The sequence below is a fragment of the Rhinolophus sinicus genome, chromosome 14 (genome assembly GCF_057876585.1).
Source record: "Rhinolophus sinicus isolate RSI-liver-muscle chromosome 14, RSI-T2T, whole genome shotgun sequence".
NCBI classification, from domain to species: Eukaryota; Metazoa; Chordata; class Mammalia; order Chiroptera; family Rhinolophidae; genus Rhinolophus; species Rhinolophus sinicus.
In genome coordinates, this window is record NC_142514.1 from 11,319,098 (window position 1) to 11,342,177 (window position 23,080).

At 50.9% G+C, this 23,080-nt stretch overlaps 1 protein-coding gene across 1 annotated transcript in view; it reads left to right on the forward strand.

Annotated features, from left to right (window-relative positions):
* Window positions 1-1,257: 1,257 nt before the first annotated feature.
* The window catches only part of PADI3 (peptidyl arginine deiminase 3), a 29,054-nt gene continuing 7,231 nt past the window's right edge, over window positions 1,258-23,080 (forward strand). Inside the window, exons 1-11 of the mRNA XM_088790230.1 lie at window positions 1,258-1,366; window positions 8,563-8,743; window positions 11,160-11,232; window positions 15,670-15,731; window positions 16,350-16,467; window positions 16,795-16,920; window positions 18,230-18,408; window positions 18,625-18,728; window positions 18,847-18,958; window positions 20,713-20,820; window positions 21,924-22,075. Coding sequence (XP_088646356.1) covers window positions 1,275-1,366; window positions 8,563-8,743; window positions 11,160-11,232; window positions 15,670-15,731; window positions 16,350-16,467; window positions 16,795-16,920; window positions 18,230-18,408; window positions 18,625-18,728; window positions 18,847-18,958; window positions 20,713-20,820; window positions 21,924-22,075 — 1,307 coding nt within the window. The 5' untranslated portion in view covers window positions 1,258-1,274. The remainder of the gene's footprint in view (window positions 1,367-8,562; window positions 8,744-11,159; window positions 11,233-15,669; window positions 15,732-16,349; window positions 16,468-16,794; window positions 16,921-18,229; window positions 18,409-18,624; window positions 18,729-18,846; window positions 18,959-20,712; window positions 20,821-21,923; window positions 22,076-23,080) is intronic.

A 23,080-nucleotide genomic window follows, 5' to 3' on the forward strand; every position in this document is an offset into this window, starting at 1 on the left:
AGCACCATCTGGGAAAAGGGAGGAAACCTCTATTCAGCACCTTCTAAACCTTCCTGGGCAGGGTGTGTCCCTGCGATTAATCTGCCAGGCCTGAGGATTAGCCACATTTTCTACTGCTGAGGAAACCAAGGCCCTGAGAGAGGGGACATAAGCCCAAGGCCACAGCCATGTTTGGTGGAATCTGGACCGGAACCCAAGATTCCTCTTCCCAGAGCCCTTGCTCCTGCTGTTCTAGGTGCCTGAATGCCCCCACCTGAAAAGTGAGCCTTCCTACTCTGACATTCTCATAAGCAACTCCAGGCCGGAGAGGGTTTTCACGCCCATCACTTACTCCTTCCAGAGGCTTTTGGCATCTAAAAATAATAACAATAACAACACAACCCATAATAAAATAATGCCAAGCTCTGTACTACAGCTCTACCCACGTTGTCTCATTTAAGCTGCACAACAACCATTTATCAGATGTGAAAAGTGAGGCACAGGGCAATTAAAAGTGACTTGCCCCGGGTCAACCAGCCCAGATGTGGCTGAGGCAGGGTTGAAATCCAGTCCTGCGTCTAGAAAGTCCCTGCTCTTAAGAAAATAGCTGGTGTTTCTTGAAGTATCAAAATGCTTTGGGTGCCTGTTAAAAATCCAGATGCCAGCTGTACCCCACCCCTAACCCGCTGCATCAGATGATGGCTGGGTCCAGGAATCTGCATTTCACCAGCTCCCCCATCAGGGTAGAGAAGCATATCCCCACTAAAGCATATCATTTCTGAAAATACAGGAAAAGGGGGTGAGGAGGATGAGTGTGGAAAGCGAGGAAGGGACCTAGATCAATACCCCACATCTCTGCACCCTTGCAAGGCCCTGGTGTGCCCTGGGGCCTTGGCCTGGTACCTGTGGTGACTTGCTCCCCTTTAAAGCCAGAAATTAACTCCTTCAGTACAGCACTGAGAGCCCTGCACCCCAGGAAATGCCTCCGTCCCTGACAAACCAGAATCGTTGGTCACACTGCTACATTTCACCCTCCATTCAGCACCTCCTAGGCTGGTCAGGAGGGCTCCAACCTCAATTTCCTGCGTGGGAACAACAGGTTCATATGCAAATATCAGGCTCCTTTCAGCCAATCCTGAGCTCCTGGCTCTGGGAAGGGGTTGGGCTTCCAGGACTGCAGCCAATGAGCTAGCACCCCAGGCCATAGGGGCAGGGCCAGGGTCTTTTAAACTACTTGCCAAGGGGCTTGTGGGGTAGTATTGGGTTTTGTGGCCCAAGGCCAGTTCAAGGCCAGCATGTCGCTACAGAGGATAGTGCGTGTGTCCCTGGAGCATCCCACGAGCGCCGTGTGTGTGGCTGGTGTGGAGACCCTCGTGGACATTTATGGGTAAGAGCCAGAGGCCTGGGGGGTTGCAGGACCTTTGTGCTGAACCCCTGGGCTCTCCCTGTGAGCTGTACAGGGTTTCCTCATTCACATTCCTCAATGTGAGCTTGACTGCTCTCTCTGGAGCCTTGACCTTAGAACACCAGACAATCACAGAAGGCTTGGGTCCTGGCTTTCACAGAAGGGTTTCTTGAAGACCCCAGCCAGGGAACTTAAAGTGTAGGAGACTGAATGGGGGGGTAGAAAGGCTTGTGGTGGCTGAGCTCTGGCCAGGGCCTTGGAGGGTGCTGATGCTACGAGGGCTTGGGCACTTTCTCTGTCCAGAGGATCCTGCAGGCTGAACCAGGAGTCTGGCTGAGCACACAGGAACAGAAAGAGACATTCTGCTCCCTGCCTGCCACCTCCAGCCTATGAGCCTGAAAACAGAGCATCAACCATGTTTTTAAAAATTACTTATCCTTCTAGAGCATTTACTCAGTGGCAGGTGCTGTTCCAAGAGCCTGACTGACAGGGCTCTTGACTATAACCCTTGAACTCGAACTCTCGAATTTAACTTTTACGACAATCCTATGAGCTAACTTTACTATTCGCTTCATCTCATTTGACAGATGAGGAAACTGAGGCACAGAAAGGGCAAGCCGTTTGCTCAGGCTACTAAGTGGCCAAGCCAGAATTTAAGCCCATTCGTAGTCCTGAGTCATCTTAGCTGTCTGTCACATGAGGAGGAAGGATCGATCTGGTTTCCTTTAGCCATTCAGCGCCCATGCATTATGCCTCTACTGTATACCCATGTCCTTAAGGCTGGTGACTGCAGGTGGGGCCCCACCTTCTCCCTCTCTCTCCCAGGAAGAAAAGGAGAGTGGGTAGAGTTTCGGGAACGGGGCCCTGGGAACCACCAAGGACCTGGCTGCTTAGCCTTTTGGGGAGTCTTCAGGGGCCCCAGCTCCTGAGGCTGAGCTGGGGACTGGGCGGGGAGAAGGCAGAGCTGTGTCATGTTCCCATCTTACAGGTTTCCCAGTCTCCTCAGACCAGGTTTCTCAACCTCAACACTATGGACATGGTAATTTATTGGGGGGGTGAAGGGTGGGTGGGCATGGGTGGGGCCACCCTGTGCACTGAGAGATGTTGAGTAGCGTCCCTGGCTTCTTCTCACTGGATGCCAGGAGCACACCTCCCACTTGTGACAACCACGTCTCTGGACATTACCCAATGTGTCCGAGGTGGGAATCACCCTCAGTTGAGAACCAGTGTCCTAGATTAAAACTTAAAAATTGGAGTGAACTTAGCTGGAAGCAGAGATGGGGTTGGTCCCAGGGTATTAGATGAGAGGGAGTGAGGAGCTGGTCATGGGAGGGAACCAAGTCTAGAGCAGGCCCAGCCCAGCTAGGTACTGGGAGCTAAAGCCTGGTTGAGGGTGGGTGGGCAGTGAGGAGTGGGAAGGGGACGTGGTGGCTTCTGAAGGCGAGGGCAGCCAGAGAGGCTGTTCCAGGGGTAGTGTTGAAGGAGGAGGGGTACTGGTGCAGCCTGGCACCACCGCCTTCTCCAGCACTGGGTGCCCATGGGGGTGACTCATCTTCCCTGGCTGCCTCCTGCCCGTAGGGCAGATGTGCTCCAGTTTGACCTGCTCCAGGAAGCCGGGGGGCTGGTTCCTCCCCTCCAGAGTTTCCTGGGAAGATGGAGAATGGATTGGGGCCACGAGAGGCAGAAGCAGCAGTGTGTTGGGGTACTGTGAGTGTGTGGGCCATGCTGGGGTTCACAGAGAGGCTGTGGGTGAGGCAGCCACAGAGTGGGGGACGTGGAGCCTCCAGCACCTTTAAACTAAGGATTCTTGGGTCCTGATGACCAGACCTCCTTGGTATTACATTTGGGTCTAGAGTATGCCAGGCATGGGGACACAAAGGTGAACACACAGGCATGGACCCCGCCCTCTGGGAGCACTGTCATTGGGAATTCCAGTGGAAGCTGGACCTCCTCACAGGGGTGCTGTGGAAGGGACTCTTGTCTTGCAAAGGGAGCAAGCTTGGGTTAGCGCTAAGGTCCCGTCCGGCTTGGAGATGCCATGATTTAGTAGTGATCCTGGGTGCTCGGACTGTGGGCCAAGAAGAGAAGGGGCAGCGGGTATGGGCCTCAGTCCTGGCTCCGAATCTTAGCAGCTGTATGACCCTGGGAAAGTCACTTAACCTCTCTGAGTCTGTTTCTTCATCTGTAGGATGGAGATAATATAATAATAATGTCAGCAATGATTAGAACCTGCTTCATCCAGTCATGGCCCTAAGCCCTTGACCTAGGTTAACTGATTTTCCTGACAATTCTCTGAGGTGGTACTATCATCCTCCCCATTTTATAGATGGGGAAACTGAGGGACAGAGAGGCTAACTAACTTACCCCATGTCACACAGCCAGTGAGGAGTGGCAGAGCTAGGATGCAGCCCAAACAATTGGCCCTTTACTTCAAAGGGCTATTGGGAGGATTGAATGAGATTGTGCCTGTAGAGCATGGAGACAATACCTGTCATGTGGTGAAGGTTCAATTACGGTAAATGTCACCAGTATTATCACCTCTGTGATCATTTTAAGGCTTTGTCCTGGCCTTGTGGGCAGCCTCAAGTGTCCCCAAACCTGCCATACACAAGATGACTGGGGTGCAACCTCTGAACCATACTGGGAGAAGAAGGAGATGAGAAAAGAGAAATTAGTATGGGCTGAGCAGTCAGGGCAGGCTTCCTGGAGGAAGGGCACTAACCAGAGCCTTGAAGGATGAGTACAGGCAAGACCGCTGGACATCTATCTGCAGCAGTGGATTAAACCCTGTTTTCCTGCCTTGCGTTGAGTTAGAGATGGCGCTGACTTGGTGAGGGGGCTTTGTTTTCCTGAGCAGGGATCCGTTGGGGAAAGGGAAGAAGGATAATACACTGGAGTGCTGAGCCATGTCCAGGGATAAGCGTGCAGCCAGCGTTGAGAACCACTGTCCTTCATGGACCGGAAAACCGCTCATGTCACCCCTTGCTCAGCAGAGGTGGAAAATGGGGTCAAAAGGCTTGGATTCTCGGGGGCCAGCAACCCTGAGGTTTGGTCCGAGCTCTGTCACCATTTGCTGTGTCATCTGGGCCTCAGTTTCCCCACATGTACCCTGAAGAAGTTGGCACAGAGCAGTGGGTTTCAAGCTCTGCTCACAGAGGCTCGCAGAGGCTTTTGAGCCCCCTCCCTGATTTGACAAAGCAGCTCCCCTTCTGTTTCCAGCAGATTTTGATGTGAGAGCTCTGACCTGCTGGTCAGAGCGGGGGGGCCTGGGCCACAGATGCATCTCCAACTCTTAACTGTTGGGGCTTTAAAATAAAGGGTTTGCAGGGCTGCATTTTCCTGGGCTGGGAAGAAAGTGGAATTAAGGAGGGGCAGTGATTTCCTGCCCCTGGTTCTGTTGGTGAGGCTGGCAGAGTCCGGGATCTGGGAGCCTTGCTGAGCAGGGAGGAGCAGCAGGTACTGCTCCCCTGAGCCTGAGCTGTCTGGGCCTTGGTCTTCTCTGCCCCCGGGGCTGCTTGGTGGTCATCTTGTCAACCTGTGTGTTTTCAGCCACTGGGGCCTGCTTTTGTTTTCCCAGAGGTGGAGGCCCTGAGTCCATGAAGGGAGAGGATGGCTTTGGGTTTGCGAGGGAGTGGGGACAGAGTTGGCTGTAAGTCCTGGCTCTGTCACTTACTAGCCGTGTGACTTTGGGCAAGCCACCTGCCATCTCTGAACCTCAGTTTCCTCATCTGTAAAGTGGGGATAATAAGGCTATGGGAGCTACCTTCATCACCATTGTCACCATCCTCCTCCTCACCACTGATGGGGAGACACAAGACACAGGGGAAGACCTGACTTATCTTGGTTCCCAGGAAAGGGTCGGCTCACAGAGTCACCCCCGCATGCCCTGGGGGCACCAGGCTCTGGTGTTTCTGAGACGGTCGGTCCGCCCTTAGCTGTGGTTCTGACTTCAATGGGGGTCCGAATGGTTTTCAATGCAGGTTCCAGGTTCTGCCTGCAGCACTTCCGGTTTGGAGTCTGTGTTTTCACCAGGTGGGTCTGGGGTTGGCCACTGTGAGGGTGACCAGCTGTCTCGGTTTGCTTGAGACCTTCTAGGTCTCAGCACTGAAAGTCTGCACCCTGGAAAATACCTCCGTCCCTGGCAAACCAGAATCGTTGGTCACACTGCTACATGTCACCCTCCATTTACCACCTCCTAGGCTGGCCAGGAGGGCTCAAGGCTGGGCAGGATCTTGGACTATCCTGTGAGTGGGCAGACTCAGCTGGGGAGAACCCAAGGCCCCAAGCCACATGTACCTCCCAGGGGTGGGCTGGGGGACACTGTCCAGAGCAGCATGCTGATGGCTTGGGGTGGCCTGTTGGGAGGATGAGCCTCTGGCCACTTCTGCCGTCATCCAGGAAATGGGAAATCCATGATGCAGGTCTCCTTTCAGCAGCCACACTTCCTAACACACAGCTTCCGTGACAGGGTGTAAGCACTGGACTGGGCGCCTGGAGCCCTCCCTTCTAGTCCCTTCTCTTCTGGGCCTCAGTTTTCCCAGCAGTGAAATGAGGGCATGGGTTCAGGTGCCTCTGACTTTCTCTCATCCTGCGCGTTTACACACACCTACTCCTTTCATCTTCTCATTAGCCCCACTTTACAGACACTGACACTGAGGCAGAGGGAGGCCACATCACTCTCTCAAGGTCACTCACCTAGTGAGTGGTGGGACTGGGATTTGAACCTAGGCTCCCCAGCCCCAGAGTCCACAGGCTTGCCGCCTTGCCACAGCTCCAGCGTCTTGCCCCTCCTGATCAAGAACCATCACGGGGCCCCCCATTCCATAGGGGTGAAATGCAAATGAGCATGTTACAGAGTTTCAACTTGACCTCCCAAGGCTCCACAGTGAAGACGCCTTCCCCTCAGATGGGTCTGCTCTGTGTCCTTGGTTCACCTGCCTTCCTCCTTCCTCTGGGAAGCCTGCACCGGATGCCCTAGCCCACCCTCTCAAACTGCCTCCAGCTTCCTGTGCCTTAATTTACTTTAATGACTCCTTCCGCCATCCTGGGCGGGCCGTTTGCCAAGCCTTTCCTATCAATTATCACATTTGAGCCTCACAATGGCCAGTAAGGTTGGCCAAGTGGGGATCATTATCCCACTTTATAGGCACGGTTACTGAGTCCAGGGAGGCTAGGTGGTTTATTCAAGGTCACCTGGCTGATGTGTGACCCAGCCTGGCCTAGAACCTGACTCCTGACTGGTCTTGGCACCACGGAGCTCCTGGCTTCTGCGGGCCGCTCCTGGGCCGGGGTGCTTCCCCCCACCACTTCATACAGGCCTGGCCCAGGGAGGTACAGAAAGTGGGGCTGAAATACCCCAAACCCAGTGTCTGAAGCCTTGGAATTGGGTGGTGCTTTCATACCAGAAGGGCAATCAAGGGTGCTCAGCTTTAGCTGTGTATGTCTGGAGTCCAAGGGCAGCTTGGGGCCGAGGGGAGTTCTACAGAAAGTTACAGGCTTCCTGGGGCACTAGAGGCCAGGTGCCTAGGGAAGTGGGGCTGAGGAAGGAGCAGAGGGGAGAGTACCCCTAGGTATTTTGGGGGCCCTGCAATCCTGAATCTGTTTCCGTCTTTCTGGCTCTCCATTTCTCTGTGTCTCTCCGTGTCTCGGTCTCTCTGTCTCTGTGTCCCATGCCTTTCTGTCCAGGTTCTCCACGTTCCCCGAGGGGCTGGCCCACACACCCAGGGCGGGACAGGACAGAGGGCACAACCAGCCCTGGAAATTACAGACTGTGGGAGGAGGGTTGCCAGATAAAATCTAGGAGTCAAGTTAAATCAAAATCCAGATAAGCAATTAATCATTTTTTAGTGTATGTCCTAAATGTTGCATGGGACCTATGTACACTAAAACAATAATTTGTTGTTTATCTGAAATTCAAGTCCAACTGGGTGTTCTGTATTTTTATTTGCTGAATCTGGCAAGAGAAACAGGTGTGTGAGGACACTAGGCAGTGCAGTGGAGGGGGACCCACCTGACGGAGCTGAGCTTGGATTTGGTTTATTTTTCATTTTATTAAAAAAAGCTGCTTTGAGAAGTATCAGAATCATGCTGGTGGAAGAGCGAAGAGGGTGTTTTGAAGGAGGTCTGCTCTCCTCCGGGTGGGGGCGGGGAATGGAAAGGGCCTGGGGTCACGTGACCAGCTGTGCAACACTGGGGAAGTCTCTTGCCCATCCTTAGCCTCGGTTTCACCATGTGTAAATGGGAGTAATAATCCCCTTCTGCTGGGGCTGCAGTGAGTTAGATGAGCTGATGTTTGGAAAGGCGTAGCCAGCCTTGCCGTGCTAAGTGTGCAGGACATGGGGGCCTCAAGGGTTATGATTATTGTTGTTTCTCTTGGGGAGTTGCTGGGTAAGAATGTGGACTCAAGATCCAGAAGGCCTGGGTTTGGATCCAAGTCCTGTCACTTACATGACCTGAAGTTACTTAACCTCAGTTTCTCCATCTGTAAAATGGGGACAATAAGAGTACTTATCTCCTAGCGTTGTTGAGAGAATTACATGACGTAATACATATAAAGAAACTCAAACAGGGCTGGCACATAACCAGGGCTCAAGGAATGTTGGCTCCTGTTATCCCCCAGGTGCACGTGTGTGCTGCATCCTCCAGGAAGCCTTCTGGTCCCTCTGGCTCACATTGACCTCTCTCTACGTGGCATCCCACTGACGCCTGACCCCATGGCCCTGAGCCCCATCTGGATGCCCTGGGCAGTGCTGTATCCTCAGCTCCTGGTGGGATTGAAGGCTCTGGGGAAAGCAGTGGGTATATCTGCCTCAGCCTGGCAGTGCCCACACAGTGGGCACCCCACAAACAATCAAAGGATGAACAGACTGATTTCAAAGAGGATTTCCAGACTAGCTGGAGTGGAAGAAATGCAGTCCCAGGGCCAGATGACATCACAGACTTCTTAACCCTACAGTTAATGCCTGGGAAATTCACAAGGGAAATGTGAATGAACACAGAGCCTTGGAATGTGAGAATGCGCTCCCAGCTTGACTCCCAAGAGCTTCCTGTGAGGATCTGAGAGGCCTGGGGTGGTCAGGGAAGGCTTCCAGGAGAAAGCAAGAGTTTGAGAAAAAGCTCAAACATCTGAACAAGGGCTTCCCCGTCTAGCACTTCCCATGGCAATCTGTTCTTCGCAGGTCGGTGCCAGAGGGAACGGAGATGTTTGAAGTCTACGGGACCCCTGGGGTGGACATCTACATCTCTCCCAGCATGGAGAGGGGCCGGGAGCGTGCGGACACCAGGCGATGGCGCTGTGATGCAGGGATGGAGATCATTGTGGTCCTGAACTCTCCCAGCAATGACCTCAATGACAGCCATGTGAGTGCGTCCCCTGGTCTGGGGGCGGCGTAGGGAGGCGGTGATCTGGCTCCACCAAGGCCCAGCGCCCTCTCTTTCCCCAGAGTGCTACCCTGGCTCTGGAGCCAGCCAGCTCTGCAACTTAAAAACACAAAGTGTGTGACCTCTGGCAAATAGGACACGCATCACCCCCTGGGCCTCAGTTTCCCCATCTGTAAAATGGTGATAGTCACAGCACTTTCCTCCTAGTGTTGGTGTCGGTTGAAACATGAGTTAGTTTTTTTTCTTACTCTTGCTTTCTAAGACTCCTTGTGAAAGGAGTTGCCCCAGTTCTTCTGTGTTGGACCTCAGTTTCCCCATCTGTAAGCTGAGGGTTGATTAGGTGATCTCTGCCACTCTGAATGAAGGAGAGAACACAGGGACAAGCGACAGCGGAAGGATGCTGCTTCCTGAGGAGACCCCTTTCTCCACGGTGACATTTCCCCAAGTTGCCTCGCCCTCCCTCATCCACTCTCTTCCTGTCCCCATTTCCTTCTCAGAGGCATGATGAGTTACTTCCCTTCCTCTCCTTTCTCTGCTCATTCACCTAGCAAGAATGAGTTTAACAAGCCCCAGCTCGAAGCAATGTTCTGGCTTCAGGACAGGGGACATTTAAAAAGTGGGAGGAATGGGGTGGCCCTTGAGCCTAGCACAGGTGATGCTGCCTTAAAAAGGCTGGTGGGAACCAGACTTGGTGTGTGAGAGTGGTGGGGTTACACTCCATAACAGGGGTCATGTTTTGGGAAGCTGGCCCTTTAAGAGTACTGACCATTGCCAGGCACTGGGAAGCCATGACCTCATCCAGCCCTCACAACAGCCCTGAGAGGCAGGGTCTGAACCCCATTTCACAAGTGGGGATACCAAGGTTCAGAGTGACTGTCCTGGGGCCATGTGGCTAGTCAGAAGGAAAGCTGGAGACAGGGTCCCTCCATCACGCCTCTATACTCATGCATGTATCTGAATTGAGCCTCTCTACTGGGTTCTGGGAGACAGGTGGGGCAGGACTCAATGAACCCATTTTACAGACAAGGAAACTAAGACTAAGAAGGGACATGGCTTACCTGAAATCACATGATCCAGTGAGTAACAGAATTGGTGAGCGTCAGGACAGAGTCCCCAGGGCAGGGCAAGAGGACCAGCAGCCTATGAGGTGCCCTGCTGAGCCGGGGGCTGTGTAGACATCTCCCACCCTGACCTCCTCGGCCCTGAGGACCACAAGGATTGAGGAGGGTCAGAGTGTAGCTCCTTTCCCCTCCCTCACCTTTGGCCAGTATCCCGGTAATTATATGTCTGAAGCGAGCCTCATTGCTGAGGCTTGACACATGGGAGTCAGTAATTACAGGATTTAGGGGCTCCCAGGACCAAGCGGTGAGTCGCCTCTGTAAGATTCTAAACCCTCTGCTGAGATGAGATTATCAGAGTCAGACAGTTGAGGGACCCACGTCAGGAGGGAATGTCCAAGTAAAGGGCTGTAGGTTGAAGGCAGGCCTCCAATTGCCTTATTGTCCTCACTATCTTCAGCCCCACCTTTGGCGGTTATTGTTTTATCATCCTCACCATCTTCAGCCCCAACTTTGACAGTTATTACATGCTTGCTGTGGTCCGGCACCGTGGACCACCGTGCCGAGCATGTCACATGCATTCCTTCTTTAATTCTTACAGCCTATAATGAATCCTACAGTGTAGGAACTACTATTATCCCGACTTTACAGTTGAGGAAATTGAGGCCCGGAGTGGATAGTGACTTTTCCCAGGCTATTTACATATGGTGCATCCAGAATCTGAATCCTTACACCATGCCACCTGCCCACCAATAACAATAGCTGATTTCTTGGGCCCTTCCTACGAGATCAGTCTTTTACATGTTTGTTTCTTAGCTGCACTACAGTCCTCTAAGGTAGGAACCTGTATGGTCCCCATTTTGCAGATGAGGAAACTGAGGTGGCTGAGAAAGGTGAAGGGCTTTGGCCAAAGTCACAGAAATAGAGGTGCTGGGGTCGAGTCTCGGCCTGTCTGAGTCCCACAAATAGGATGCTGGCTTGGAGAGTATCCCTAAACCCAGCCCAGTCCGAACTTCTCATTTTACAAATGGTGGGACTGAGACCCAAAGGGGAGCAGGGGCTCGCCAAAACCACACAGAAGTCGTCAGCCACACTGGGACTCAGGTCGCCATAGAATCCCTCACAAATAGTTCCCATTTGACAGATGAGCCAACCGAGGCCTGGAAAAACAAATGGCACAGAGAAGACTAAAGGAAGAGCAGTGTGGGTAAACTCAATTTCAGTGCACAGAGGTTTCTGAGATCTCTTCCCGTCCTTGCCAGATAGCCCAAGACCTGTCTTTTGGGGTGGGGGCTCTTGGCTTCATCCAACATGACCCTGGGCCCATCTCTCTACAGGTTCAGATTTCCTATTACTCCAGCCATAAGCCCCTGCCCCTGGCCTACGCGGTGCTCTACCTCACCTGTGTTGGTAAGTTGGAGGCCATGCTGAGGGTGTGGCCAAGGGGCCTCAGCCAAGGGCGATGGAGAGTCGTTGGGAATGACCCTGAGCAAGGATCTTTTTACACAAATCAACTAGTTTTATTTTTAAAATTAAAGTAAGAAAAGCACATTAAAAAAATCCAAAGAGTACAAAAGAGTGTACAGTTGACCCTTGAACAGCATAGGTTTGAACTGCGCTTATACGTGGATTTTCTTTCAGTTGACCCATGCAATTCAATTGACCCACGTAGTTCAAACCAGTGTTGTTCAAGGGTCAAGTCCACGGTTGAGAATCTGAGTATGCAGAGAGCCAACTGCAGTTATACATGGGAGGTTGGTGCCCCTAACCCCAAGCTGTTCAAGGGTCGACTGTACTTTGAAAAGTAAACCTACCTCCCTGTAACCCAAGACTTCCAGTTCTGCAGCCCAGCATCTTTTTACAGGAACGCTGTGCTTATACAAGCAGACACATGCATTCCTTTCTATCCCCCCTTTTGTAAGCAAATGGAGGCATATACAGACATGGAACTGGACCTTGCTTTTTCCAACTTAAATTTTTCTGCCAATTCTCCACACAACTGATATATAGCTCCAGGCAAGATGTCACAGATGTTAGAACTATCAAACAAGAAATGTGAAGTACCGGTGATTAACATGTTAAAGGCTCTTGAGGAAAAGGTGGATAACATGCATGAACAATTGGGAATTTCAGCAGAGAGATGAAAACTACAAGAAGGACTCAAATGGGAATGCTAGAAATATAAATCATGGTGACAGATGAAAAATGCTTTTGATGGGTCCATAGGTAGACTTGAAACAGATGAAGAAAGAATCCGTGAACTTGAAGATAGGGCAACAGTTACCCAAAATGAAACATGAAGAGAACGAAAGAATGAAACAAACAAAATAACAGAATAGAGATGCAATAGCTCTGGGACAGTATCAAACAGTCTAAACTCAGTGGCATTCCCCTCAAAATCTGACATGGCTTTTTAAAATAGCACTTCATAGAGCTGATCCTAAAACTCATATGGAAGAGCAAAGGATAAGAATAGCCAAGACAGGGCAGCCGGATGGCTCACTGGGTTAGCATGTGAGCTCTTAACAGCAAGGTTGCCGGTTCAATTCCTGCATGGGATGGTGGGCTGCACCCCCTGCGACTAAGATGGAAAACGGCGACTGGACTTGGAGCTGAGCTGCACTTTCCACATCTAGACTGAAATACAATGAATTGACTTGGAGCTGATGGGCCCTGAAAAAACACACTGTTCCCCAATATTCCCCCAATAAAAAAAAGAAAAAGAAAAAGAATAGCCAAGACAATTTTGAACAAGAACACGGTGGAGGAACTCATGGTACTAAAGACTTTTTTCCCCAAGCTATAGTACTTGAGGTAGTGTGAAGTTGGTGCAAGATTAAATACAGACCTATAGAACCAATCAAGAACTGGACATGGACCCACACTCATGTGGTTATCACGTGAGAATCAATAAACTGGGAGCTGTATCTCATACCATACTCAAAAATAAATTTCAAAGTAAAATAAATTTCAGATGGGTTAAAAATCTTGAGGTGAAAAGTATTTAGAAGAGAATATCTGTAAGCCCAAGGTCAAGGTTTTCTTTAACAAGGCAAAACAATAGCACAGATCATAAGGGGAAAGATCAATAAGTTAGGCTGTATTAAAATGTATAACTTCTAGGGGCGGCCGGTTGGTTCAGTGGTTAGAGTGCAGTGCTCATAATACCTACATCGCTGGTTCGATTCCCACATGGGCCAGTGAGCTGCGCCCTCCACAACTAGATTGAAAACAACGACTTGACTTGGAGCTGATGGGTCCTGGAAAACACACTGTTCCCGAATATTCCCCAATAAAAAAAAAAAATTAAAACTTCTATACAACAGAAGATGAAAAAAACAACTGGGAAAAGAAATGTGCCATAGCTATGGCTGACTCATAGAGATTATGGAAAACTCCAATCAATAAGAAAAACAACCCAAATTAATAGAAACAGCCCAAAAATACGAACAAGCAATTCACGGAAAAGAAAGACCCAATGATCAGAACCCAAATGAAAAGATGCTTCACTGAGTGTTGCCAAGAATGTGGGCCTGGGGAGCCTCTTGCCCCATGGGTGGGAGTTTGCTTTGATACAAGCCTTTGGAGAGCAATTAGTAAGAAAGGTGAAAATGCTCCATCTGCAGGCGGCATCTTTAGAAGTAGACTGCTGAATTATGGGAAATGTACATTGGAAATTTTGATAGCTATTGCCAAGTGCTCTCCAAAACCACAGTACCACTTTATATACCTGCCAGCACTGTGTACTATCAGCCTTCTCTGTTCTTGCCAGAGAGATTGATTATCTCATTGTTGCTCTAATTCACTTTCCTTTAATTAGGACTGAGGTGGGGTATTTCTTTGCCTCTCCCTCCCTGAACACACACACACCCGCACCCACACACCCACACACCCACACACACACACACACACCCTTGTTCATTAGAAAAAACATACAGAAAAGTACATAAAGCTTTCTTTTATACATATGATGTCTTGACAATTTAAATTCGTGAACTCATCCTAGAAAAAGTGCTACATACCTCACTGCTGAATATCACTATGGTCACCTTCAAAGTACTCCCCTTGGGAAGCTATGCACCGACCCCAGTGCCTAGTCCACCCTTCAAAGCCATTTTGGAACTCTTTTTCTGGAATGGCCATCAGAGCTGTCGTCGTATTACCCTTGATGTCCTGAATGTCATCAAAATGTCTTCCTTTCAATATTTCCTTTATCTTCGGGTAAATAAAGAAGTCATTGGGGGCCAGATCAGGTGAGTAGGGAGGGTGTTCCAATAGTTATTTATTTACTGGCTAAAAACTCCCTCATAGACAGTGCCGTGTGAACTGGTGCATTGTCATGATGCAAGAGCTCCTTCGGGACCATTTTTGCACACACCTTTCTCATGCCAAGATTTTCAGTTAAGATTTTCCTAACTGTTTCTCTATCAATATTTACTCGGTCTGCTATGCTTCTCAGTTGGCCGACGATTTTGACATACAATTCGACGGATTTGTGCAATGTTTTCACCAGTTCTGCTTGTTACTGGCCGCCCTGACCTCTCTTCATCAGTGACGCGTTCTCTCCCCTCAGAAAAACGTTTAATCCATTTGTACACTGCCGTTTTCTTCATGGTATTAGCCTCATAAACTTGGACTAACACGTCCCTGATTTCACCTCCACTCTTGCCAAGTTTAACAAGAAATTTAATGTTTGTTTGTTGCTCTAATTCAAGCTCAGACATTCTCGCGACGGCACACAAAAGCACACAACAATAATGAACGCCACTCAGCAAGACACCGCCACATGTTAACACAAACACAGCTGTGAGACACCGATATACCAAGGTTATGAAACCTTACTGAGCTGTTTGTACAGTGCTGCCAATGTAAGTGCACGGTGGAAAGTTCGTGAACTTAACTGTCAGACCTCATACACACACATTAATGAAATTACAAAGTAAACACTTAGGCGACCATTACCCAGGTCAGGAATGGAATATGACCAGCACCCCAAAGTACCCCCAACGATACACCTCTCTGATAATAACTCCCTCCTTCCTGAGGTAACTAGTATCTTGTGATAAGTATTTCCTTGCTTTTCTTTGTGGTTTTATCACCCAATGTGCATACCCAAGTTATATAGCCTATTTTTGCCAATCTTTGAATTTCCTGTGGATAGGATCGTATTGTACATATGCTTTTGGGTTAGGCTTCTCTTGCCCACATTATATAAATTTGTGAGATACATCCACTTGTTGTGAGGTGGTTGGGTATGTTTTTGCATGTTTAAAAATTATTTCAAATTCTTCCTCCCCTCTACCCCTCCTTGAATGTTTCATTGCTGTTGTAAAATCTCCCCCAGTTTCTAGGGAGACACATGAGAAGGTGGGAAGGGGGCTGGGGTTTGGGGAGTGTGAGATGAACGCTGAGGCACAGAGAGGTCACACAGCTAGTAGGCAGCAGAGCCCAGAGTCACATCTACATCTGTTTGACACCAAAGTCCCCAGGAGATGTGGCAGCTTCACACAGAGCAAGAATGCAGAGGGCACCTTGGGCTCAGGGCAGGGTATGCCCCAGACATGAAGGGCTGTAGGGATGCAGAAGAGGGAGGGGTCAGGGAAGGCTTCCTGGAAGGGGCAGTGTTTGACCTGGCCTTTGCTCTGCTTCCTTCCCAAGGCCTCTTTCCCCAGCCCAGGAAGGAAGGCTTGAGATGCCCCCACCTCTGAGCAGTATCGTCTTGGAAATGACTTCCACTTGCCCAGCCCCAGACAGGTCCAGAGATGGAGGCTCAAAGGTGGAGGCTGCAGGCCTGTTCTGGGCCCCTGGGAACTCTGTGGTGACTTAACCTCTGCCTTCCCCTTGCAGACGTCACTCTGGATTGCGACCTAAACTGTGAGGGCAGGCAGAACAGGAGCTTTGTGGACAAGGTAGGGCATCTCGGCCTGGGGCCAGCAAGGGGTGTGGAGTTTGGAGCTTTATTTACAGAAACAGGCATTGGGCTGGATTTGGCCTGTGGGCTGTAGTGTGCTAACCCCCTGAGCTAGGTGAAAAGGAACTCTACCAACTATGAAACTGTTGAAGATCTTTGGGCTGCATTGTGGTGGCACTTAGTGCAGTGGGAATTCAGAGGAGAAGGTCGAGGTGGACGGCGTGAGCAAAGGAGACTTCCTGGAAGCGAGTTCACCTGAGCTGGGCTCTAAAGGGATGCAAGAGGGAGAGTATTCCAGGTGGAGGGAACAGCAGGAGCCAAGGCCAGGAGGGAGGGATGGATGGATTTAGAATCAGGAGATTGCCCGTTGAGAGAGAGGACATTGGCTGGAGATTCATCACAGACAGCCATGAGAGGCAGCTGTTAGTTTGGACTCGATGATGGGGGCAGTGGGGAGCCATTGCGGTTTCTTGAGCAGGAGGTGCTCCAGTGAGAGTGGCCCTGTCCTCTCAGTGTAGGGTGAAGAGAGGCAGAGGCGGGGTTAGGACGCTGGCCAGGAGGTTGTCGAGGAGGGAGGCCCATGCCCCCCTCATCAGCTCTGCTTTGTCATTGGCAGAGCCAGTGGGTCTGGGGGCCCAGTGGATATGGAGCCATCCTGCTGGTAAACTGTGACAAGGACGATCTGAACTGCAATGAGCAGGACAACCATGACCAGCACGTGCGCTCCCTGCAAGGTGAGGGACCGGGAGCCCGTGTCCCTGGTAGTCCAGGCTCATTGCTCAGGTATCCGCCGGGACTGTGATCCACAGGGGTGGCTCTGAAGGCAGGTCTCGGGGTCACAATTCCAACTCCCGGGCATGCCTCATGTTCCTCAAAACCCGCCTTGGGCTGGCAGCTGCCCCTCCCAACACCCCGAGTGCCAGCAGGCAGTCATGCACGGGGCGGGACTCTGGAAATGAGCTGCCCACCTTTCTCTCTCTGTGGAGCAGAGAATGCTAACATTATTTGAGCACCTACTGTGTCCCAGGCCCTTTCCAGAAGTTCTCTTTCTGGCTCTACAGACCTGGAAGACATGTCCGTTATGGTGGTGCGGACCCAGGGCCCCGCTGCCCTCTTCGATGACCACAGACTTGTCCTCCACACCTCCAGCTATGACGCCAAGAGGACACGGGTCTTCCACGCCTGCGGTGAGTTCATGCCCCCCTTGCCGCTGCCAGGGGGCCTCGTTTCCTGCCTTGGTCAGGTGGGCAGGCCCTGCTCAGGCCACTCGGGCGGCCTTGGGGGCCAGAGTAAGCACAGTCAGATGTGTGAGCTCTGGAACTGGTTGGCTGGCCCGACGTTGTTTTATTGTATGAATGAATTTTTTAAATATATTTTAAGCACATTTAGAAATGTTTATTATCAAAAATTTCAAATTTTTGATAATAAACACAAAAGTAGAGAAAACAGTGTAACAAATCCCCAGAGGCCAACCACCCAGATTCAACAATGATCACTCTTCACCTCTCTTGCTTCACCCGTCCCTTCCTGCTTGCTGAAATATTTTTACACCAGTCCCAGGCGTCGTGGATGTTGTCCCTACAAAAATTCAGTGTGCATCCCCCAAAACACAAAACAACAGAACAAAATGACTATTGATTGCTTCACATTGCCACAATGCCATTATCACAAATACAAGCAAGAATATAAAATACCTTTCAAAAATGCAAATGTATACAAGTAATAAGATGCCCATTTTTGAAGAAAGCAAATACAGAAGTATGTAAAGTAAGAAACGAGCATCCTCTCTCTCTGCCTCTAAACCTGTCTCTTAAAACGTATTCACTCTTCACTATTTGGTATGTATTCTTCCAGACGTTTTTTCTGTATGCTCTAACTGTGTGTGTGTGTGTGTGTGTGTGTGTGTGTGTGTGTGTGTGTGTGTGGTGTGGGCATATTCTGCTTTCCAACCTGTTTCCTTCATTGAATTATAGATCCGACATTTCTTTCTGTGTATTTATTTGGTTGTTTTGTTCTTTCCCACAGCTGCATAGTATTCCAAAGCATGCAGCTTCTGTAACTTATCCGGTCCCCTGAAGATAGGATTGTTTACAGTGTTTTGATTTAACATCAAAGGTCCCTTGAGGGCAGGGACCTTGCTCATGGCTGTATCCTGAGTCCAGAGCTGTGCCTCATAGATACATAGTAGGTGCTCAGTAAATATTTGTTCAATGAATATGTAAACAACCAGGGAACCCCCTGTATATGTATTTTGTAGGAAAGATACCTAGAAGTGGAACTGCTTGTTAAGGGTAGACATTACTTTGTTAGATGCTGCCAACTTGTCCTGCCAGCTGCCCACCCCCAGCCTTGCCCACACTGGGTATTAAGTATCTTTCTCTCTTTTGCTAGTGGGAGGTGAGAGGCAGGATTTTTCTGGCCTGCATAGCTCTCCTGCATCGCTCACCCTCCCCAGGTCCACCAGGGAGTCACAGCCGCTGCTTCCATCCATCCCAGGTCCCGAGGACTCGTGCGAGGCTTACAGACATGTGCTGGGCCAGGGCAAGCTGTCCTACGAGGTGCCGCGCTCCCACGGGGACGAAGAGCGCTTCTTCGTGGAGGGCCTCTCCTTCCCTGACGCTGGCTTCACAGGGCTTGTCTTTTTCCACGTCACCCTGTTGGATGGCTCCAATGAGGTAGGGGGTGGCCAGGCAGAGAGGGCGACCAAAGGGCTCCATTCCTGAGAGAGACCGGCACCGCTGGTGTGAAAGACCCCAGACTTCTCGACCACCCCCCTGGATCCTCTCTAGAAACTAAGACATGAGTGGTTTGCTGAGGGCCACCAGGTCCTTGGCTCGCCCAGGCCTCTGGACTCCGAGGCCAGTGCTGTCCACTCTGCCCCTCCCCTGCAGGATTTCTCCGAGTCCCCGATCTTCACTGACACGGTGGTGTTTCGTGTGGCGCCCTGGATTATGACGCCCAGCACCCTGCCGCCCCTGGAGGTGTACGTGTGCCGGTGAGTCTGGGGGCTCTGGGGGTCCTTCTGATGCTGATGGCCCCTCTGGCCTCAGGCCTGGCTCCATCCTGAGCCACTCTCCCAGTGTGAGGGACTCTCCCACTCTCCCACTCTGCAGTGTGAGGAACAACACGTGTTTTGTGGACGCAGTGGCGGAGCTGGCCAGGAAGGCTGGCTGCAAGCTGACCATCTGCCCACAGGCTGAGAACCGCAATGACCGCTGGATCCAGGTACCACGGCCACCAGGCAGCACCCAGCTAGGACGCTGTGCTGGAGGGAGAGGCTGGCCTATCCCAACTGGGCGGGGGGCTGCTGGGCACATCCAAGAGGACCTGGGCACTGCGATCGTCCTCCCCAGGGCTCTGTTCTTTCTAATTCTAGACCTAGAGCTCACCCACTCTCTCCAGAACTTTCTGAAGACCCAGGCACACACCTGGCACTGGATTTTACACCCATTCACCCTCAGGATCTGGGCTAGGCACGGGGTGGGCACACACTCCTTGCCCTCAGAAGCCTGGCCCAGCAGTTCTCAGCAGAAGGCAATTTTGTCTCCCAAGGGACATTTGGCAATCTCTGGAGACACTTTTGGTTGTTATGCTGAGTGGCGGTGCTACTGGCTTCTAGTCGGTAAAGGCAGGGATGCTGCTAAATGTCCTACAGTGTACAAGACCGTCCCCACAACCAAGAATTATCTGGTCTCAATGTCAGTGGTGCTGAGGCTGAGCCCTGATATGGTGAATTGCTGTGATAAAAATCCCCACTCCTACAATGTAAGATGGAGCAGGGGTGCCACCAAAGTGCCAGATGGGTTTGGAGGAGGGTGGCATCACCTCTGTCTGGGGGATCAGTGAAGACCTCCAGGAAGAAGGGCATCTGAACTGGACCAGATTTGGTAAATGAATGGGAATTCCTGCCATTTAGCAAGTGTTTACTGCAGGCCATGGGTGGTGACCATAGTGTCATTCCATCTTCTTGACAACTCTCTGTCATTACCCACCTGAGGAACTCTCAGGGGGACAAATCCCCAGGGCCAAAGAGCTGGTAAGGGCCGCGCTGGGACTCAGTAGATGGTGGATCTGGCAGGGAACAGCATGTGCAAAGGCCCAGGGGTGGGAGGCATGAGAAAGAATGTCATGTGCTCTCTTTGGTCAGAGCCAAGGCTCTGTGAAGGGCAAGAATTGAAGTGGGAGTCCTTGAATGCCGAGCTAAGGAGCTTTCGTGGCTGGAGGTTCGTCCAATTAGGCGGTTCAGGGTAGGATTGTGGAGTGCGATGGGCTGGGCTGCTGATTAGATACGTGCCTGTGGACAAAAATCCCCCCACAAAATTAGACCTCTCTGCTCCTCACTTTCCTCATCTGTAACATGGGGTAATAATAGCGCTTGTGCATGGGTGTGACATGAGCCATTAATAATAATAAGCCCATATCAATATTTATAAAGGGCTTAGGGCAGGGCCTGGCACATAATAGTGAGCTTCTCACTGGACAGGTAGTTTGTCAGCGCTGAGCCATCTTTGCCTCCAGGACCAGTGGGGTCAGGGCATGTTTATGGGTCTGAGAAGGAGATAGATCTGTACCTCCTAAGGTCCCTTCAGCCCTGTCTAGCCATCAACCCCTCCTGACCGCATGTGGAGGCCAGAGGAGTGGCTGATGCCCAGCAGCCTGCCTGTTCAAATCAGGCCACCCTGACTCTCCCTCTGTGTCCACTCTGCCCTGACGTAGCATGGGGACACGCCCAAGGTCACATCCATGTTCCCGCTCATTCCTGACCTATCTTTCTGTGTGACACTAGGCAAGTGCACCCCGTCTCTGAGCCTCGAGCCCCTCCTCCATCCAGCAGCCATCACCACCTCTGCCCGCTTCACCCCCAAGGGCAAAGTTCCCTGAGGCAGAGAACTCTCGTAACATCTTCCCCAAAGAGCTCAGTGCCAGACAAGTGGGGAAGCTGTAGACTGTCCACAGCTGGGCGTCTGTCTCGTTCGCAGGACGAGATGGAGCTGGGCTACGTTCAGGCGCCACACAAGACCTTCCCGGTGGTCTTTGACTCCCCAAGGAACGGGGAACTGCAGGACTTCCCTTTCAAAAGGATACTGGTGAGTGGTCCAGGCCACGGCCCAGCCTTGAGGGCCGAGAGACATTACCCTGAGGGCCACACCGGGGTGAGGGGTATGGAGGACAGCACTGGGAAACCTTTTCTTCAGAGCCAGGTACTTCAAGTTAAATTTCAGATAAACAATGAGTGTCTTTTTGGCATAAGTATGTCCCAAACATTGCATAGGACATGCTTATACTGAAAACTATGTGTTGTTTTGCTGAAATTCAAATTTAACTGCACATCCTGTATTTTTATTTACTAAATCTGGTCGCCCTGGATGGGGGAGGTGGGGCGGTACAGCAAGAACACAGGCTTTGGAGTCAGGGCAACCCAGCTCTGTCACTCACATGCTGTGTGACCTTGCATGAGTCACTTCCCCTCTCTGAGCCCCAGTATCCTCATCAGTAAAAATGATACTACAGCTCTGGCCTCAGGTGTTTGTGAGACTTCTCTATGCCTACATTGAGAGAGCATCCAACACAGTTAGTTAGTATTATTATTGGTGAGACCGATAGGACATCTCTTGCTGTCACAGAGAGTAGAAGGCCTCACCAACGTCCCATGGGATCACACCGGTGGTAGGGACTCTCATCCCTTAAGTTCCTTCTAAGAGGTGACTCTGGGGAGTTCTCCCCTTTTCCAGAGTTGAAAGACTGAGGCTTGGAGGGTCATCACCAGCCTCTTGGTCCCCAGGGACAGGCCACTCTAAAGCAGCCAGCTACCTGCCCTTGGGCTGGACTTGGCAGAAAGGAGGTACAGAGAGTAAGGGGGTGGCCATGGCCTCAGGCTCCATGGCCTAATGAGGAGTGGGAGCAACCAGAGCCCTCTCTGCTATCTCCCTGTGACCACGAGGAATAACATGTTCTAATATGGCAGCAGGGCCAGAAGGCCTGTGTATGTTTCCCAACTGTGGCCACTGTGTATGCATGAAATGTTGAATAGGTCAGATTCCTGTCTTTGACTCAGTATTCCCATCTGAAGAATGGGAAGCCACTCCCGCCCCATCTTTAAGGAGCTCGGAACCCAGCAAGTTGGTTCAGGCTCTTCCTGGTGAGTATCCCCTCCCCTGCCCCGCCACCCTGACTCAGTTTCCCCTACCAGGGTCCAGATTTCGGCTATGTGACTCGGGAACCACAAGACAGCTCTGTGAGTGGCTTGGACTCCTTCGGGAACCTGGAGGTCAGCCCCCCGGTGGTGGCCAACGGGAAAGAGTACCCTCTGGGGAGAATCCTCATTGGGGGCAACCTGCCTGGGTGAGAGGGGAGTAGGGAGAGCTTCCTGGGGTGGAGTCTGAGGGTGGGGGTGGTGATGGTGGCTGGGGGTGGTGAGTGGCCATTCCACTCGTCAAAGAGAACCAGAAGGAAGGAGTGATGAGATTGTAATCGCAGATGGGGTGGGAGTGGGGGTAGTAGGCTGTTCAGCGGGCACTGTCCACACTTACTTCAGGGAATCTGAGAAGGCTAGAGCCAGCTGGGTCCTAACAGATCATTCAGCCCAACTCTTTCATTTTACAAGTGGGCCCAGAGAGGGTGAATGACCTGGAAAGTTCACACAGAATACAAACTTGTGACTTGACTTACCGTAGGTCTTCTGATTCAGGAAATCAATAGATGCTGCTTTCAATTAATCGTTACAGGAGAAAAAGCTTTCAGTCTCAACAGTCCTGGGAGAAATTGCATTTAAGTCAAAGCTTATTCATACTATGGTGCAAATGACTCATATCAGGTCTTTTCCTGAGAGCAGGAGAAAGGAGGTATAGGATAGGAAAAGTGAGATGGCGCACACACACACACACACACACACACACACAGTAATAGATTATGTCTTATTCAACATGTGACACCTGAGTGCCAATGGAAAAGAAAAGAAATTATATGGTAATGGTTTTTCGCTGTGGAATAGACCAAGACATAGAGCCAACCAAATTCAGCAAAGCCGTTAGAACAGACTTGGGATCAAATAACTGATGAATCAAGAAGCTTTGGAGGGACAGAACGCCCTCAAACACATCACCCCACAGAAAGAGAAAGTTTGAGCTATGCCATTAGCTCCTTCTTCAGAAGGCAAAGAAGAATGGGGTTTAAGTTCACGACCATAAAATGCTGGGGCTGTGAGGCCCCTCGGGGGTGATCTTGTCCACCTCTCTCTTCAGTGATGTACAGGAAGGTGAGGCTGCAGCTGGAAAAATGGGAGATAAACTCAAAGAGGAACGACCGAATATGGGGGACAGAGTATAGGGATGAAATCAGTCTCTGAGA